The 20,544-nt window shown below is 38.3% G+C and overlaps 1 protein-coding gene across 1 annotated transcript in view; it reads left to right on the top strand.

Annotated features, from left to right (window-relative positions):
* The window catches only part of LOC139131212 (liprin-beta-1-like), a 68,788-nt gene extending 48,473 nt beyond the window's left edge, over nucleotides 1-20,315 (top strand). Inside the window, 14 exon segments of the mRNA XM_070697188.1 lie at nucleotides 142-236; nucleotides 711-1,031; nucleotides 1,620-1,911; nucleotides 6,637-6,787; nucleotides 8,000-8,140; nucleotides 8,467-8,617; nucleotides 9,221-9,421; nucleotides 11,066-11,153; nucleotides 11,156-11,193; nucleotides 13,600-13,725; nucleotides 14,279-14,467; nucleotides 18,213-18,455; nucleotides 19,168-19,227; nucleotides 19,632-20,315. Of these exon segments, the coding sequence (XP_070553289.1) occupies nucleotides 142-236; nucleotides 711-1,031; nucleotides 1,620-1,911; nucleotides 6,637-6,787; nucleotides 8,000-8,140; nucleotides 8,467-8,617; nucleotides 9,221-9,421; nucleotides 11,066-11,153; nucleotides 11,156-11,193; nucleotides 13,600-13,725; nucleotides 14,279-14,467; nucleotides 18,213-18,455; nucleotides 19,168-19,227; nucleotides 19,632-19,682 (2,147 nt within the window). The 3' untranslated portion in view covers nucleotides 19,683-20,315.
* The last annotated feature ends 229 nt before the right edge of the window (nucleotides 20,316-20,544 follow it).

The raw sequence follows: 20,544 nt of genomic DNA, 5'->3' as shown, positions 1-20,544 counted from the left end.
CATTTTTTGGACCACCCGTATTCTAACTCTTAATAAAATATTACCATCCCTACCTCTCTAAAAATCTCCATGTCTCTCTCACTCACACCAATGTAATTACTCTGTCTCTGACATTCCACTGTGGTCTGATCTACCGTACAGAGAATGGATTGACAGAGGGTGATCAGAGTGACACTGCATCCACTGACAGCTCTCAACCATCCAGTGCAGTGGAAGACTTTGCCAAAGACAGAGAGGTAAGAAAACTACCAGGAATGAATGAATGAATGAATGAATGAATGAATGAATGAATGAATGAAGGGGTGGTCTCTCATTCAGTGTTGACATACCAGTAGTAATAATCACTGTCTCTTTACATGTAAATATTCTGTTGTAGGGTATTTTGAATAAGAATTTTGAAAGGGAAAGTTACAGTTGTTTGCAACTGCTCTCCTGTTAAGTGATTTGAAAAAAAATTCTCTGCCATCCATTAGGTTCCCTTCCCATCAGGAAAACTCTTTCTGATGCATTCTTATCACAAAAGCTCCCTAGTGCCGTCTCCCCACCACATAATTCATGTCCTCCCTTTCACTAAATCCCTGCAATGGCCTAATCCTATTTCCTGTCTGTGCACAGGGCTTTTACCAAAAGTTTGGTAGCCCCTAAGTGTACATAGAAATCAGACTGCAACGAAGTTGTGAAGTAGCCATTAACTGTCATCTGTATTTCAGGGAAGCGAGAGCTCAATCAAAGTCTTAATGCCAAGTCCAACAGCAACGTCCACCCCAGTCACTACGCAAGGCAGCCATGCCACACAAAGACAGATACAAATGCAGGACATAGCCAGTCCCATCACCGGTGACTCACAGGGCAATGACACTGTGATTCACATGGCACAGGCAACGCTGGAAGAGACCATCACCACTACCAAGACAACCACAGCCGTTATTACCATGGCGACTGGTGAAGAAACAAGAAAACAGTGGACAATTCAGTCGCCAACTCAGAAATCATCAAGTTTAGAAGAACTCAGAGATATACCAGATGCACCAGTGAGTTTGCCACAACCCTGACAAAGATAAAAAAATATCCGGGATAAAAGGCCAAAGGAATCAAATAGGACCATATTTACAGATTTTCAATGTTAACTTTAAGTTAGTCACATATGCATTCCATTGTCACATAGAAATGCCACTATGATCACATTACAATCCTATAGAAATGCCACTATGATCACATTACAATCCTATAGAAATGCCACTATGATCACATTACAAATCCTATAGAAATGCCACTATGATCACATTACAATCCTATAGAAATGCCACTATGATCACATTACAATCCTATAGGATTCATACATAAGATGTCTGTTTAGGGGGAATTCTTTTTAAGGACAGTACCATGGCAATCCTGTTTTTCACATTTTTTTAGTCTCAAGATTATCCCATAAATCCTCCTAGAATACTAATGAGAGGGCAGTATTTAGTGGATTTTTCTAAGTTCAGTGTCACTGTAGAGCAGATAATTCAAATTCTATTGATAGGAAAAGGTATGACAGTCTACGTGGAAGTCACAGCATTTATTTACAGACAGTGTACTTTCATGAATAACACATTGTTTTCCTTCACCAAACTTAGAAAAGTCAACCTTACCCAGACTACAGCACTTTACCAAACTCAGCAAAGAAACCAACAGACACAGCACAGGAAGAGCCAAACAATATGGAACAGCAGTCGCCGCAGGAAAACCTCCACCAGAACGGCTTTGAGTGGTTGCCAAGGATGCAGGAACCCCAGCAACCGGATGCAAAACCACGGCAACCAGAAGACAATCATTTCAGTAACCGAGGTAAAACAGGTGCATCATTTGGGAAGGGTTTGTTCAAATTTAAAGGTGGTGGCAAGAGGTCATCCAGTGCTCCTAACCTAGGTAAGTATCATAACCGGCTTTAACCAGTCTCAACTAACCCAAACTAGTGACTAGCCTCTTTTAACTAACACTATTTGGCTGTGATGTTCATCTAATGTGTTATGCCTCATCTACATTGGATTGGTACTATTTTTAATGTGACATTGCTATTAATATCCCTGACCTGATATAACCTTTGACCATAACATAATCTTTCCTAGTCGATAGTTCTAATGATGAAATCTTTCAATACAAGTCTTCTTGAAGACTTAAGTGGATGTCAGAAAATTAAATAAAACCTAGTACTGGGGGTATTCACTTTTTCTATATATATTTCATTCAGTCACAGCAAAAACTTCTACAAGTAGATACTTCAGTTATTTATGACATCTTTCTAGGCTTGACCCTTGTGCATTTATTTTCCAAAGGTTAATGCAAAGAGATTATCTCAATTAAAACTCAATTAAAATTATTCATATTAACCTTATTCTGAAGTGTTTTGCCAAAAGCAAAAAAGTTTTACTTTCTTCATGAATTCCTATTTCTAAAAGCCCCTCAGAAACACTCTCTGAATACAACATTATCAGTTAATTGCAGTGTGTTATACATAACAAGCTTGAATGAGTTGTGGAGTATCCCCTAACACACAAAATGTTTTTATCCTATCGTTAAAACATTTATTTCCCCCAGTGTTAATCTAATTTGGGTTCTATAATAATGCACAATAGGTACCTGGAAATTACAAAGTGTACACTGTACCCACAATGTTCCCATGATTTTAATACCCAATGTGTACCAAGTATATACCCAGTGCTACTGCAGTATTCCCTTGATTTACCCAGTGTGTACCCAATATTTACCCATTGGTACCACAATGTTCACTTGCTTTACCCTATATGTACCCATTGTTATCACAATGTTCCCTTAATTTACCCAACATGTACCCAATATGTACCCATTGTTACCACAATTTTCCCTTAATTTACCAAACATGTACCCAATATGTACCCATTGTTACCACAATGTTCCCTTGATTTACCCAATCAGCACCCAGTGTGTACCCACTGTTACCCAACTGCAATTCAATGTATCAGTGTGAGGTCAACTGTCACATTCTACACTGAAATCACTGCAACCCACAGACATTTAAGTGTACCCACTCTTTGAGCATTTCATGAAAGAAACAGATTTAGAATCATTTTCCAGTGAATTAAAAGCAACAAAGCAAATATTTTTGTGAATCAAATTTATCTTGACCTGATTGACCATACAAATTCAGCTTACTGTGATCCTAGCTTCTCTATCAGTGTTAACCTGTAGTTTATTTGATTGATGGACTTGTACCAATCTAGTGCCAAAAATCACAAAATATTCCCAATTCAGACAATAAATGAACTTAATCTAAAACAATAGTAAATAATCCAATATACCCAGTTGAAAGTCCATTTAATAGTTTACTAATTCTTTACTCACCACAGCTACATTGATCATTCATGCGTCAAATTTCAATTGAACAGTTCATAAACAGCATGCTTTTCAGATTCATTAATGTGTGTACCTATAATACCATTGTATGTATCATTCAGATCCCAATGGGATTGACCATGTACCGGTACCTGTAGGTACACAGATATCAAGCAGTGCGTTATCCATCCTTTGCACTGTGAAAACATATGCAAGAATAAGCTTTCACTGACATGTGCCCATTATGTCAAACTGTCACAACTTGTGGAAATGTCAATTTGTCAACAATACTTATGAAAGCATCAAGTATTGCTCCAATGTCTCAGGGTGTCATGTCCTTTGTATGTCACAGTTATGACAAATGTCACATTTTTCACTGACATGTTATACAGTATACCTGTGTCATGTATGTTTGACAGTGTCACAGTGTGTCCTCTATGTTGTTGTACACCCTAACTGTCAACGTTTACATGTACCCACATTCACACAGACACATCCACGCTCTGCATGTACCCTGCCTCCATAATTCATTAAGTCTTCCATTTTTTGATAATGCTCCCATTTAAACTGCCCTCAAGAGTTTAAAACCCTCACTACAAAATGTCTCTGCTGTGTAAAAACTTCCCACTAAACAATTTGACTGGAAAGCCATCATGATAAAGGACTGGAGCCCTCTTGAAGACTGGTGAATCATCATGGCAATGCTATTGTGATTTGTATTGTGGCAGCTTGGGTGATGTGTTTGTATGCATTGTTGAAGGTATAAGTATATGCAGCCACATTGCATTTGATCATCTCGCAAAACGTATTGAAATGTGAGAACAGGTAATGTATAGCAAGCTGATCTCAATCCCTTTCATAACCATCATGTTAAAGCAGATGTCAGAAAACCTGGCACAGACTGTGTCAATGATTATGAAAATACTTGGTGCCAAAGTGTTTGTTTTGGAAAGACATGTATTGTTGTGAAGGGATCCAAGTTGAAGGCCACTCTGTTAAATTATTGTTGTTGGAAACATGAAAAAAATAAATTAAAGTTTTTTGCTCAAGGAAATCTGCAAATTTTAAAGTATCATTGGAAGACAAAAACAGTGGCAACTGAAGGCAGGCAAGAAATCAAAGTGTTAAATTCATCACACCACTATACTATACAGAAGTGGCTTGACAAATTAACTGGCTTTAGTCTGGCAATAGGAATACACAAAACAAAGATCCATACCACATTATGTACACTCAGTTTTCAGTCTGGGCAGGATGTAGCTGACACATTCGTACCTGTAGTTCATAGGTGCATGTGGAATGTGCATATGTCCATTATTTCTAGATCGTCAGGAGTAAGGCAAGAAAATAAAGTGTAGAGAAGGGAGGCAACTTTCAGAAATAAATGGATGCAAAAGAGTTCTAGAATGACCATTTCTGATGGACAGTTAGATTTGTGTGATAGACAGTATGGTCAGAAGGAAAACAAAGTTCAAAGAATAAAATATCAAAACACAGAAATTATTTAGGAACCTAACAAGCAGAGATAAAAGTACTGTTTGTCGAAATCATAGCAGCAGTGGCCTTCAACTTGCACAAAAGGTGGACTATATAAAATGCTCGGTATAAAAGCATGTGATACAGAACTAAAGGTGGCGGGGATATGTTCATCTACTCATTGACTGGTCATCCTCATCTTGGAACACCATCATTTGACTTCCGATCTACTCTTACTATGTGAAAAAGTGAAGTGCTGTAAGTTGTGCCATACTAAATGTCTGGTTTAATGAGCATTGCCATCTACAATTCAATGTAGATTTCAATTGTGATGTCAAGTGCAGAAACAATCTCAAATAAAACTTTGGAAATCCAATATATTCATGAAAGACATTGTCAAAAGATGTTGTGTGCTTCATAAGGCTTAATGGCAGGGTAACTTTGTAATGTTTCCCCAGCTTTACAGCTAGAGTGTATCTACATGTACAGATGTTTGGTGATGTGGATCATGTTTTGGCCAAAGCTTTTCACCCACCCTTTCTGAGTATTCCACAGTTCAATAATGCCACACCACAATAGTAAGATTAAACCAAACTGTGGTTGTGAAAGGGTAATAAAGTAGATAAATTGTAGTGGGCCAAGAAGTGCTGGTATTTCCTCCTATCATTCCTGTCATCATCGTCATTTTAACCTCTGGACTATCATAATATAGTAAACTTGGTGTATCAAACATACTCTCACTGTTTAAAGGATATCACCAATTCATTTGGTTTTTATATTGTAATTCATAATGGCACCTGAAAATTCAAACATGCAAAGCAGTGAAGAGGTTTCTTTTATATTATTTGGGCCATGTCATAAAGAATGTTTATCTGCCTGTCATTGTAAATTTCTTGAGAGTTTCTTGGATATGTGTTGGTGACAAGTTAAGTATTTCAAGACCAGCTAAAAGTTCCTGTCATACTAGATGATGTAAAGATATAATCAAAGACTGAGTCTCCATAACAAAGCCTCTCTCGATACAGGCAGATAAAACACTTCTCAGTCTATTCAGTATTATGAATTATTGGTATCAGGAGAACATTACACTCATGTGATTTCTTATTTCACATTTAAAAAAAAATAACATTGCATTCATATTTATTGATATTTGCATATTCATTTATGATAGATAATTTTCTTCATTTGTGTTTATGTTTTCATATGTTAAATAAGGTATTGTAGTAATTCTATAAGTGGGCATTTACAACAAGAATGCCAAAATATTGGCTGTTCTTATGTTTCCATTTCATGAGATCATTGCTTTCTTCATGAAAGCAAACCACATTACCAGCAAATGTGCATCACACTATGTAATATGTCAATGAAGGGACATAGTTGCTATTTTTATGGCATTTTTCGATGTCAAGAAAAAATGAAATACCAACCAAAAATTGAGTTTACATCAACGGATGACATGAGAAGATTACAAATTAAGTGTATACCAGAGTTTGTTGGCTGTTATCACAGCAATGACCTAGTATTCCAAAAGCATAAATTTTCAGTAGAAGCAAACAATTATGCCATTGCACATTTTTACTCCATTTGTAGGCTGTGGTGCATGTTATGCAAACTACTCTTTCAGCACATATCATACGCAAAACAAAATAACTTGAGTATCAAAACTGAGAATATATAAAATTGATATCAAAAGATGGCAACTATGTCACTTCAAAATAATTATGTTAACTGTCCAATATGTCACAAAAAAACAACAATTACACAAAATCATCAACAAATTTTCTTTCTGTTTGTTTGTTTTCAAAGCTGAAACAGAAGTTGCCGGGATGGAGGAAGAGAAAGCCCAGGCAGGGCTTCAGAGATATGGAGCTTTCACAACATTGGACAAAGCACACTATCCAGGGTCTCCCAAGGAACAGAAGAAAAAGAAAAGTGGAATCAAACGATTCTTTGGCAGGCAAGTTGTGATAATTATTGCTCCTAGTTTAAGGTAGTATGCACCTCGAAAGTGAAAGACTTAAACTTTTGCTCTAACTATCCTCAAGGAATCTTTCAATAATTCTCTTTCAAAATCAAGAATAAAAATAGGGGGTCATCGTGCAAATTTTGGTACTAGAGAAACGAATTACCCAAGATTTACCGATACTAGAAATTCAAAATGGCCGCTATCCCTGTGTTAACTCTATGGAGAAAAATAAAATTTTCGATTTTCGAAAAACTAAGCCGCTGAAAAGTTTTCTTTCACCAAGAGCTTTAAAATGAACCCCCACATGTGGTATATCAGAAGAGAACTGTAAAAGTTTGAGAGTCCGAATGTCTGTCCCCGAGGTGCGTTCTACCTTAAATGTACTCGCCAAAACTGTTGCTATGTAGTCCATCATTTCCTCATAGCTTTGGACAAATCGGGACAAAAATGATCCGTAGTCCCTCATTGTCAGCCTTCAAGGCCTGTACAAAAGCCTGAAATATCCTCGTATTGTTTCTCATTTTGCCAGTGATTCTTTGCATCAGAAAATGGCGCTTAAGGTAGAATGCCTTGGGACAGATATTTGGACCCTAAGCTTTTACAATATTCTTAAAGCTTATGGAGTAGATAAACTTTCCACTTGCTTAGTTTCATGAGAATCTGAAACTTTATTTTTCCCCATACAGATAACACAGGGATGGCGGCAATTTTGAATTTCAAATATTGCTAAACGTTGGGTAATTTGTTTCTCTATAATACCAAAATTTGCACAGTGACCCCCCAATTTTATTTTTGATTTTGAAAGAGAAAGGTTGAAAGTTTGCTTAAGGAAAGTTTTAGCAAAAGTCTAAGTCTTTGATTTTCTAGGCATGAACTATCTTATGTACAAACAGTGGTATATAGAATGATATTACCTACACTTGATAACTGTCTGCATTCAGACCTTTCATAGTTAAACCTATTTTCTCTATTCATTCCATAACATTAGTGTACAAGAAGTTCCCATGCAGAAGTCCTATAGTCTATCTTTTAATTTGTCTGACTCTCTTTTTGTTTGTTTTCTCTGTTATGAGTGCAACCCTCAAACATTGTACCATGGAAGGCAGAATGTACCATCGGTATGGAAGTTCAGTTCTAAGTAGTTGTACAGTACTAACTGTATTACCTGCAACTATACCAAGAGTCATTTGTGGTGTATTTCAGGCTGAGAAGAAGCAGTTCAGGGAGCTGGAATCCAGAATCTGAACCTGAAGATGATGAGGACTACAATGCTTTCAGAAGAGGTGGACGTCTCCGAGCTACAGCTGGCGCTAGACTTGGATGGTCCAGAGATTTCAAAAATGAGTAAGAGCAGCTCTTCCCCTCTATTGGATGGGATTCTTTCTGTGATGGAATTTACTACAGTTGTTTTAAAATGAGGTGAAATGCTAGCAGAAAGGTAAAAAGGATGGAAGCATTCTGGGAATGTGACTTATTTCACCTCTACATGCTGATAGTTTTGAAACAAACAGTCTATATTCAAAATGGGTTGTGTTCACTTTAATCAGAATGCAGTTCACCTTTCCTCACTACTCCTGACCATGAAGCTGTGGATGTATGATCATTTCATTCACAATCAACGCAGGCAGAGATGATGATAACTTGCATATTTTTTTTCTCACCATAACCAGTGACATTGATGTCCCATTTGCCAAATGGGACTCAGAGACTGTTGCAGCATGGCTACATGAGATGGGACTTGGAAACTACGTCAGTGCATGCAGACACTGTGTGAAAAATGGTGCTACACTTATCAAGGCAACTCCACAGTTCCTTGAAAAGGTAAATAAAGAATTGGATGATTCTTGTAAACCAGAAAAAATGTTGTTGTGCATAGATATCTTTTTCTGATAAGTTAATGGGCTGTCAGTGATGTTGCGGCAAGCCATTGGCAGATCATGGTAAGTGATACGTTAACCTGATAAGTTGATGGGCTGTCAGTGATGTTGAGGCAAGCCATTGGCAGATCATGGTAAGTGATACGTTAACCTGATAAGTTAATGGGCTGTCAGTGATGTTGAGGCAAGCCATTGGCAGATCATGGTAAGTGATACGTTAACCTGATAAGTTAATGGGCTGTCAGTGATGTTGAGGCAAGCCATTGGCAGATCATGGTAAGTGATACGTTAACCTGATAAGTTAATGGGCTGTCAGTGATGTTGAGGCAAGCCATTGGCAGATCATGGTAAGTGATACGTTAACCTGATAAGTTAATGGGCTGTCAGTGATGTTGAGGCAAGCCATTGGCAGATCATGGTAAGTGATACGTTAAGCTGATAAGTTAATGGGCTGTCAGTGATGTTGAGGCAAGCCATTGGCAGATCATGGTAAGTGATACGTTAACCTGAAAATTTTACATACTGTAATGTGTTTTGTTCGTTTCAGGAACTCGGAATCAAACATTTTCTGCACAGAAAGAAATTACAGCTTGCGATCCGTGCCATTGCGTCGGAAGAGCCCGACAAAATGGGAGAGCTAGACTACAACTGGGTCACTAGGTGGCTGGATGATGTCGGCTTACCTCAGTACAAGGATGCCTTCAACGAAGCAAGGATTGATGGGAGGATGTTGCATTACCTGACCACGGTAAAAATTCACCTTGACTCAAATTTCTCAAATGCTGATAACAAATCAAACATATTAAGCTATATTGCTTCAGCAACTGCTTTGTCATATCAAATTATTAAATCACCAAATGGAAATAATTATATTCAGTGTTCTCCCTAGGATCAAGGGCAAGCATGTCGGAAATTTGCATAAAATTTACATAATTAATTTGCATACATCAACATATATTTAAATACAAACACACATAAAACAGTCACTGCAAATTGTAGTCATTTACTGTAATATGCCTTTTATTTACCTACACATTGCTGCATGAACATACATATCAGGGGAATAAACAAGTTTACAGGTGGCACCATGAACTGCAATAAATTCATACATGAAAACTGAACGGTCACATCTTGCTTTCTTCAGCAGTCCAACTTCAGTTGTAAAAATTCAACTCGTACTCTCATTGCATGGAGAAACATTTGCGATGAAACATTGCGTCACTTGTTTACGAAATTATACAGAGCAACGAAGCCACACAATCAGGGCTGTGTACCCCAGCGAGTTTTTGAGCACATTACGGTCACGGTCCCAATGAATAGAGGGACTGTTACGGTTTACCATAACAGAAAATTCAGACGTATTTACACGAATGATCGTCACCAAAATTTATGAAACCCCTGTCGTTTCAGTAACTTGCCTCCTTAGCGAACCTGAAACGAGACCTGAACTTGAAAACAGCGTGAAACGCTCAAAGCACACACTTCGACCGCCATCTTGGAAATCGCCTGACCTGTTTACGTCACATGGCACTGTAGCGACATCATTTCGTGACCAAAAAGTTAATCCAAACTCATATTTTAAAAAGTTTGCGCGAAATAAAAAAAAAGACGACAAGAATGCAAAAGAACGATTGCACGATTAGCCAAAAAACTTGTAAAATGACAGTGACCCCAACATCGAGAAACTAGGTCAAGTCAGCGTAGCGTAACCACACGTAACGTGTGCAGCCCACGTCCACGAACTCTACCGTTCTCCTGCTCTGATACTTTCACCGTTTGTCTCAACAACAAGAACAGAAAAATAATTAAAATACAAATGCGCATTCGTAATACTGCCATGGAGATTTCATGTAGACTAACCGTCATCAGGTATAGACGCTTATAAACCTTTTTTGAGGGTCGCGATGTTGACCGATAGCTTTGACCACCACCAGCATTTTCACGGCGTCGACGTCACTGTAATCCCCGGCCACGTAACTTGATAAACGGCCATTGACATGGCGCTCCAACCACATGATCAAAGTCGCGGCCACACCGATGTGCCGCTCGGCTGGCGCGCGGTGTTTTTCAACACCTATGTACGTGTCAATAAACTCGTCAATCGACACGAAAAAGTCTATTCAGGACTAAAACGATGTTGATAAGGCTAGTTTTGGCAGATGTCCCATGCCAGTGAATACACTGAGCTGTCAAGTGGGGCTGTCAATCAAGGGTGTCGGGAAAAATCTGAAGCGTCACGGCATTGTAGCAAGCGTCACGGCGATCAAGGCAAGCGTCATGGCGATCAAGGCAAGCGTCACGGAGACGTGATGCTTGAAGGGCCTAGGGAGAACACTGATATTGGAAATACAGTGCAGATAATCAAATTTTAATTCATATGTTTATTTTCCAGGATGATCTATTCTATCTAAAAGTGACCAATGCTTTGCATCATGTCAGCATTAAACGAGGAATCCAGTGTCTAAGAATACAAAACTTTCACCTAACTGCCTTAAAGGGAGACCACTGATGAGGTGAGAGGTAGTTGCTATAGTGACCGGATGATTCTTAAAGATTTGTGACAGTACTAAGTGCATATGCAGGACAAAGTGTCAATTTATACTGTGGAAATAATGATGTTTTGAAGGAATTACGGCTTTGATCAGTTTAGCAGCCAATCAGTTTGTTTGGTTTTGTTCATTGTATTATTTGAAAATTGCTTTAGCTTGCTGTTTCTCCAAAACATTTCTTTCTCAATCAGTTTCTCTGAAATAAGTTGTCCTTTTCAGTTTCTCTGTCGAATTTCTGTAAACTTTTGCTTCTTTGAATTACATCTTTTGCTTGGTTTCCTTCAAGTTTCATGGAAATGTCCATGCTGTTTTCTTATCTGTCAAATTGAACATTCTGTTTGCTTCTGCATCATTTTCATTTACTTGTCGATTTGTTTACTATTTCTTTTCTCCTGTGTTACTGTTAGTTTATGCTTTCTTTTCTCCTCTGCAGTATTTAGATGGTTCTGAGACGTTTCTGTGGAACTCTCAATGGGTAATTTGAAAAGATTATGCAAATAGTGGCATGAACATTGCACAATAGGTGTCCTAACCTACTACGTGTGGATCTTACATACAGCAGATTTAACTTCATTGCCACACACACTACAAGATTACAGCTATACATATTTACACTGTTTAATCAAATCCTGCAAAAAAGACTGAGGCACTTTAGACTAAAGTGAAGATATGGCTGCCTTTAAGAATTGGACCAGCCACTCTAAATCAAAGACAAATGAAGGATCATGCAGTCCTGCACATTTGTTGAAGTCTACACAATTCTAAGGCCACTATTATATCAACTGTAAATGCTGAAAGACTGAAAGACTTGTTCCATTCAGTCCTTTCGGTTGTATTTATGAGGCATAGCTGAGATTATAATGGTGTCTTTTTGAAGGAAAAATTTAAGATATCTACAGATAAAAAGATGAATTATTTTAAGGTCACTGAAATATAGTCCGTGTGCATCTCTGACTTAGAGCAAACCATCTTTTGCTTGAAGACTTTCCCAGCACTTTCCATACTCCCTGCTTATGAAGGCATGCTTTCTTCTCTGATTTTGCATGCAAAATGAAAGTTCATCTCTATGTCATTTCCCAAAATATCACATTAAACTTTACTGTTCGTATAGCTGGTATATTTATTAGTTTCAATCCATTGTCTTGGTGATTCTGCAGCAAAGAGCTGCATGATATTTTCACAGAGCTGACATCACATGAGCATGAATATGCATTCGATGGAGATTTCTAGAGATTCAAGACACAAGTTAATTGTAACAGCATCTGCCTCCTTTTCGCTAGTTTCTTTTCCTTTCCACTCATCAATACATGTTCTGTCTCTGTTTTACATACATACAGACACAGACAGACAGACAGACAGACACACACACACACACACACACACACACACACACACACACACACACACACACACACACACACACACACACACACTATAATAAATTTGTGTGTCTGTACACAATCACCAGCATAACTGTCTTACTGCCAGTCAGCCCATCCACAAATGGTCGTCACTGCCACATGAAATGAAAACTATCTAAGCCTTTTTTTTGAGTCTTTAGAATTTCTAACTGTTGCACCCTCTTTCAGCAAAACCAACATCTTCCATAACTTTTGTCTTTTTCACAATATCTTTCAAAGGAATTACGACTTGAATATTGCTCCTTCAGTAACCAATCATCTTCATTAACTCTAAAAGCAAGAAATCAACTTAAATAATATATTCATTAGAATGCAACCAAAGAGCCGTGTATTATGAAGACATATTGTACATATGAAGAATATATAACAAAATGGGCCTTTTACTTTACAGTTACAAAACTTGCTTATAAGATCCACATGTCACTTCAGCAGAGAAAAATACTCTCGTTATATGTGCATAATATTTAACAAGAGCTTGAAGTTGTTATCCAAACTTTGCAGCAAAGGTTTAACTATTGTTTAGCAGTAACAGCATCACATTTGCAGAATGTCTTGTAGTAACCTGATTCCAGACATGTTATTGTGTTGTAACCAAATATTCATCACCAGCTGATACCATTTGTGTATGTGATCCCACTTTGCATGAAATGTAGGGCAGTGGTCATGTGTTCAATACCAACCTGCAAATCTAACTCCCGTGGTTCACAACTCACCATGATTTCCAAAAAGGCTAGGTTCACTTTTGTGTTTGGTGAAACTTCCCTTGCATTTGCCAGGTTCATACAGTGTGTACATATTCACTTAGCAAGCATGGTGTGGAGTTGAGCATGGTGACAGTACCGGTAGTACCCCTGCAAATGCTTTCCCACCATTGTTGTGGAACTTAGCTGTGTAGCTGATGTCACAAAAGTACATTCGTACTGACCTTACTCAACGACTGTTTCCATCCATTGCAGTCATGGCAAAATGGTGCTGAGGTGATGCTTTGGACAAATCACCGAGTGATGGAGTGGCTCAGATCAGTGGATCTTTCAGAGTATGCACCAAATCTCAGAGGCAGTGGTGTCCATGGTGCTTTCATGGTAAGAGAAATCTGAACCATTCCATTCCTGTAGCCCTTATTAGGGTTATACACAAGATTTGCTAGGAGAAAGATGTACCTTTTTAGAATACACATTGTTCTATATCATCAGGAAACTTACAGCAAAAAGCTTCCGTCAACCTGGGAAAGTGTTCAGATTATGGAAGTATCCATGATGGCGGACTTCAATGCCATGTTTTTAGCCGGTTACAATGGATGAAATCATGACAACTTTTAATCAACTCTACATTTGCAGTGCTACACAATTAATAACTTTGTTTCATATAAAGAGGACATGATGGACAACAAGTTTTATATTAGGCAATATTTTTTCAATTCAATTTTCAGTTCCTTGCATAGGAAGTTTGTAATAAAGTTCATGCATATGTCATGAAAAAAGTGTGCATTTCATACAGTTGAAGTCCTTTGATCGTGAAACAAAGCTTTTCTGAAATTAAATCTTACTTTTGTGCCGTGTAGTTGCCCCACATATCAAAGCTGTCCAACACAGGTAGGTTAATTTACCCTTCGCTGTATCATTTCTCTTTTCCAAGGTCCTTGACATGAATTTCACGGCAGAAACATTGGCATCATTGCTCATGATACCACCAAACAAGACACTACTGAGAAGACACTTGACAACACACTATGTGGCACTGGTGGGTGCAGACTGCCAAGCCAAGAAGAGAGAGGCTGAACAAAACCCAAATACCATTCCACTTTCACAGCTTGCAAAAATGAAGGTAAAGCATGACGCGCAATATGAATTTCAGTTTGAAACAACTTGAGGTATTTTATCGTACCCCAAATACTGAAGAGTTTTAGCTTTCATGTGCTGAGGGCAAGCTTGGCAGCCAATATCATCACTTTGTCAGTCTGTGGAGGTGTCTTTATGTCTGTCCATCTGATCATCTGATAGTTCTGTCAACCACATGAGGGGAACGCTCCATTAACTTGGACGTACCCGAGTAACCCGAGTTGGTTATCAGAGGATTAATCTCTATGTCAACATATGCGAACAGATTATCTTTTAGTGTAAACAAAACATTAGCACTGCCGGAACTACTTTTAGCATGGCCCATGCCGTGACGGCTCTTGTCCGGCACTCATGATTTCCGACCAGCGTTAAAAGTGCCGTCCAGCACTTGCTGTTACTTTGAGGTCATCATTTAGTTCATGAAATTGCATGAAGAGTTTACAAAAACGATGGTACAATAGAATTCCTTTCAAAGAAAATGCTGTTTAAACAATACAAGCAGTTAATTAACGTACGCTGATTTTGCATACGAAAAGCTATTTTTGTATGAGAAAGTACGGTAGCGAAAATCAGCACAACAAAAGAGGACTTCAGCACAACAAAACAGGACTTTTACTAAAACGTACTCTTTCAATTTCAGTTCAGACTCACATTGCGGAAAGGTGCATGCAATGTAATGAAAGTCACGAGCAAACTTTGGTGTCAACGGATCCAGTCTTTGAATTATTAATGAACACTCACTTATTTTTCTGGTCAAAAGCCAAAGGCTACTTGTCCATCGCAACAAGCCTCTCTGTTTGAATCCACGTGTTCATTTTAGCCGGATGCCGGCCAAATTGACCGGCTACTTCCGTATTTTGGCCGGCTACTTTTCAGCAATGTTTCGCTCTCTAGCCCCGAAATTCTGGTTTTGATAATAATATTTTGATATTTGTTGTCTTGCAAGCCGGAGATAACATTTCAGAAGTGCCTATGTGGCTATATGTAATCTAGCAATTTACGCGGTGAACTTGTTGCTATCTAGTATCAGCCTGTAGTACCGCGATCTGCGAACGTGTACTGTACTGGGAATCGCTCTCGAGGTCATCCTTGCTTTCCCGACTACAGCCCGAATTATTCCGACGTTCACATCGGGTGCAGCTTACCATTGGACTGACGTTACGCCCACCAATAGCCGGCCATTTCTGAATAAAGCCGACGTTTGTTTCTCTCAAACGCGAAAGAGAAGAAAGTCTCAAACGCGGAAGAGAAAGTCGACGCTTCAGAGCTTTTGTTTTCTGCGTAAGAGTAGGGCCTTGTCTGCTGGGTAGGTTTTTGATCAAATGTAAAGCGACCAAAATTTACTGAGTCTCGTTTGTCATACTTTTGAAACGCCACGTCAATCCAAAAAGTCGATCATAGATCTACATCGCGTTTTGTGGAGGGGCCGTGGTTAAGCGGAAGGGAAAGTCTACGCGGGAGTCTACGCTTGAAAATTTGATTTTCTGCGTAAGAGTAGGACTTTGTCTGTTGGTTGCCGGAGGTTTTAGATCAAATCTAAATAAACAAACAATTATTTGGTCTCATTTTTCGTACTTTTGAAACGCTACGTCGAACACAGTGTCAACTTTCAGGTCGACCACAGTCCCTCTATCCACCGGTCTAGAAACGCCTATTGTAAAAGGTGTCAAAAGGTGGCCGGCTGTGCGATCACCTGGATCGCACAGCCGGCCAAACCGCGATACGAGGGGCAGTCACGTGATAATGCGTAGCTTGGGTTTGTCTAGACTCTCCACAGTCGCTGTGCCTTGTTTTGTGCGCGCCGCGATGGGCCTGCATTCGGAGGCTGTGCAGCTGTGAGCACGCGCTGCCAGACACAGCGCGTCGCGTCTCTGAAGGGCGCGCGCTGTTCCAACAGGGAAGAATGCGAATCGCAGGGTTTCTGCCAGACTAGGGTTTGTCCTGCATGCCACAGTCCCCGATTGTGTGTACGCTTTTCTCGAATTTTCGCAGTTTTTGGCTCTATTAAGTGTTCTCTGCGTCTATCTACGACACGAAGACAGAAATTATCATATCCTGAAACCGGTGTTTGTTTTTCGTGATCCTTCTCCCATCGTAAATGATGATAGTGTGCGATAATTTCTGGGGTTGATCGCTGCGAGTATGTTGACGCATGGATGTCTATTTTTTACATCCATGGTTGACGTAGCACAAGCAACGGCTGGAATCACACCGGAAAATTTGTCGTCGCTTTCTCTTGCAATGCCAATATTCAGTGCCTCCAAATATGATCTAAATATGTTTTTCTGAATAATATTCTGTGAAATCATGTCTGTTAACTGAACAGAATAGGAAAGACAACTGCAGAAATGCACGGATAGAGGGACTGTGGGTCGACCGATATATTGCATTATGTGTAAGCTTACTGTGTCACAATCGACTAGTCGACTGCAGGTTGTGTTGTACACATACGGTGTCGTACAGGTTGACGTTGGGTGTCGTCAATTTGGAATTTTATCAAACATGAACACTGGAATTTAGTTCTTTTTTCAATTATATTCAACATCACCAAAAATCAATGGTAAGCTCGCGAATTCGTTTTATTGTGAATTTAATAACGTGAATTAAATCACTGAAAATTGTGCCGTCCGCCGACCGGCCTCGTTAACTGCCTCTACTATATCTCCTTTCTTATAATATGTACGAGTGGCCATACTGTTTACAGACGGATCCGGCTAGCAATTCATTGACTGAAATTCGCTCTATAGAAGATGTAACGTCACAGGATACGCGCAGCTCTTGGAGTCCTTACTCACTCGTTACGTTGTTTGCAAGTGCAAGAAAAATCTCGTGGAAAGAACGTTCCATGCTGTTCTGATCACATTTGCATATATGATCAATGCGCGTTACTGAAGTGAAGCGTCCGAAAATAGGAAACTTGAATGAAAATGAACGAAGAACGATATTTTGTTTCACCATATTTCTAAAACTTAGTTTAGAGCCTAAATTAAAGAATAAACTAGATTACTTGCATTGAAAAAAAGGCAGTTCACTTTTTCCTGTCAACATAGTTCCATGTGCAAGCATATGTGTGTGCCGGTGGCATTGAGTGAGTCGTTACAGCCCTGACGTTCCTATCATAGCACCAGCTCGATAAGATAATCGCAACAATGGAAAATTAACACCTTGGGGATTAAAAGTTTTCTGTTTGTCACCCGAGTTGGCAGGCAGCAACTCGGGTTTCAGGTACCATCAAAGTTAATGGAGCCTTCCCTAATGAGCTGTCCATCTGTTTGTAGACCAAATCAATGGTTCTCCTAACTCAAAATTACCAAAGCAAATGAGACCACTTTAGTTTTGATATGGTTAATGTGTAAATGATTTTAAAGATAAAGCTTGCATAATCAACAAAAATTTGCATAGTTTTGATATTTCAAAAATTTTCACATTGTAATGTTCATATGTGTAAAGCTGTAATTCTAATTTTTTCAAATTAGAATATGATTGCTTATTTGTAATTTTGAGCAGTTCTTTTTCATTTTTTTGAAAAAATTATACTTTTCAGAACACACTTGACTGATGAATTTCAAAATTACTTGTAATGAAATGTTATTTATTTTTTTTACATTTTTCAAAATTTGCTTGTAGAGTTCAGAAATGACTATATTCAATCAAATAAATGTTGACTATGCATATTTGAATTATTCATTCATTCATTCATTCTGTCAATTCTTTGCCTTTTCTACTCACAGGCTAAAAAGAAGAATGCAGGCATCAGGAAAAAGAAATCAGGAATCGAAATGGATGACTATGTTTGTCCAATGAACATTGAAATGCCCACAGTGCCAAAGTCACGTCAAGGTCCACGAAACCAACACACAAATGGAACTATCACCAGCAGCTACCGTCAGGAAGTACGCAGTGCTGACATGGTTCATAGACAAGGTGATGAAGACCTTGAACATGATCCTGAAATGGAACAACCAAATGATGAGGTATAAATCTTTGGGTTTTTTTAAATAATGAACCCCATTTCAAATATATACGGTAATTCAAATCATTGTTTGTGTGTTTATGGGTCAGTATCTTTGCTAAAGTAGGACCAAATACCTAATAGTGAACTTTTTGAAATGGAGAAAATATTTTTGGTGTTTCCAAATATGATTGGCATGGTGTAGTGGAAGAACTTTGGTACGACAAATGGGAAATTCCAGTAATATGTACTGGCTGCCTTGTCAAAACAATCATTCATATTGTGTGATATTTTGTTATGTATGTACAACTTTGAAAAGATTGCATATATTAGTGAGTCTTAAAATGTACAGATCAGGATTGCACCAGAGTAGACAGAAATAGGTAAAAGTCTGTTACACAATGAGAGCTCTGTTGTTTTTGTCCAAAATGTTTATTGCCATCAAATCTACCTCGGAAAATGTCATTGGTCTGATCCAGGTACATGTAGCCAATAGCGTTTAAATATCAGATGTACTTCCAGTCTATACTTGGTATGTGAGTTATGTAGAAAACAGTCTAGTCTTGCAAGCATAAGACAAGTTACAGACCATTATTAAAGACATTGTCATCCTCAATACAGGAGGATAGATAATTTCTCTATGCTGCTGTTCAGGATTAATGGTGCTGGCATCAGGAACCATCACGAGATGCATATGATAATCTCACATGTGAATCTCTTTGATTGTATTTTAGATGGATGAGGGCGCTGTCAGGCAGATCGGGGCATTTTCAGAAGACATGAACAAACTTACAGTAAGTTTACAGATTAATACTTTATGCAAGTAACCAACAAAAGTTTTGAACTTAAAGGATTTAAACTCTGTGGAAGAAGATTCCGTGAAGGTATAGAAATAATGTCAGTTCATGTAATTTTTGAAAACAGTCTGTCACTGTCATTTCTCCTGGTCTTGACTGTGCCACTCTTCTGGTGTGCAACATCACTGTAGGTCTTGCAGCAGTGAAACCGTACATGTAACATTGATATTCAGAGCAGCTGAATGACTCCGAGTTGATTGAGTTAGATAGTGAAAGGAATTTTCATAAATGAACATAAGAAGCAGCTAAGGCAAGTCAGTTAATGCATGTTTCACAGATCCTTCCAATGTTTTTCAGATTATAACTTGACAATGATTGAGATATTTCAACTTTCTGTCCAGAATATGTTGGCTGAAGAAGAATTTAATGATGGAATCACTTCCAATGTGTAGAACTGTTTGGATTGCAAAACAAGGGAAGAAGAATGGAAACAAGAAGATACAGGGCCAACTCACTGCCGAAACAATCATATCCTCTACAACCATAGACATCATTCATTGCCTGGAAAAACATTACCAAATTAAACCTAAAATGAGTCATATCATCCAAAGAAACATTTTTATAAAACCAAAAAGTGTCATTGCCAACACGGCTTTGCACATCATCGTGACAGTGTTTTTCCATTGTACATTTTAATATTGTCTCAATGTCCTGAATTTATTCAGCTTTTTTATCAGTTGTCACGAGTGTACATAACTTTACTATGAAGCCATCAAACAGGATAGGTCAGCCATTTTCACTTCTATGATAGAACTAACCGGACTTATTCAGGATTAGGTATTTTGAATACACAGACTCTTTGATCAATAAACCATTTTGAATAGACAAGATGCATTTTGTTACAAAGAAGGGAACTTTAAGATAATGTTTTTTAAGAAAATGCTCAACTTTTACAGCTTTTTAAAGAAGTATTATTTACAAACACTGCAGAAAGGAGAAATCCTGTTTTTACATACATTGCATTTTAACATGTTCTTTTGTGTACCTTTCTAAGTTCAATTTTGGTCTCTGTTTTCCTTGTAAAGTACTAACATATAGCCACCTGTAAGTGTGTTATATAGTTTGTGGAACAATTATGATCAGTGAATGTGCTCAATACTGAGTCGTTAATTATCAGAAACCAGTTCAATTATGTGTAAACCTCATCAACACACCATCCAAGTTCATTAAGGTAGTATGCACCTCGAAAGTGAAAGACTTAAACTTTTGCTCTAACTTTCCTCAAGAAATCTTTCATCATTCTCTTTCAAAATC

Source organism: Ptychodera flava, chromosome 1 (assembly GCF_041260155.1).
Source record: "Ptychodera flava strain L36383 chromosome 1, AS_Pfla_20210202, whole genome shotgun sequence".
Taxonomy (NCBI): domain Eukaryota; kingdom Metazoa; phylum Hemichordata; class Enteropneusta; family Ptychoderidae; genus Ptychodera; species Ptychodera flava.
The sequence above is the reverse complement of the archived record's forward strand: the minus strand, read 5'-3'. Positions and strand labels throughout refer to the sequence as shown.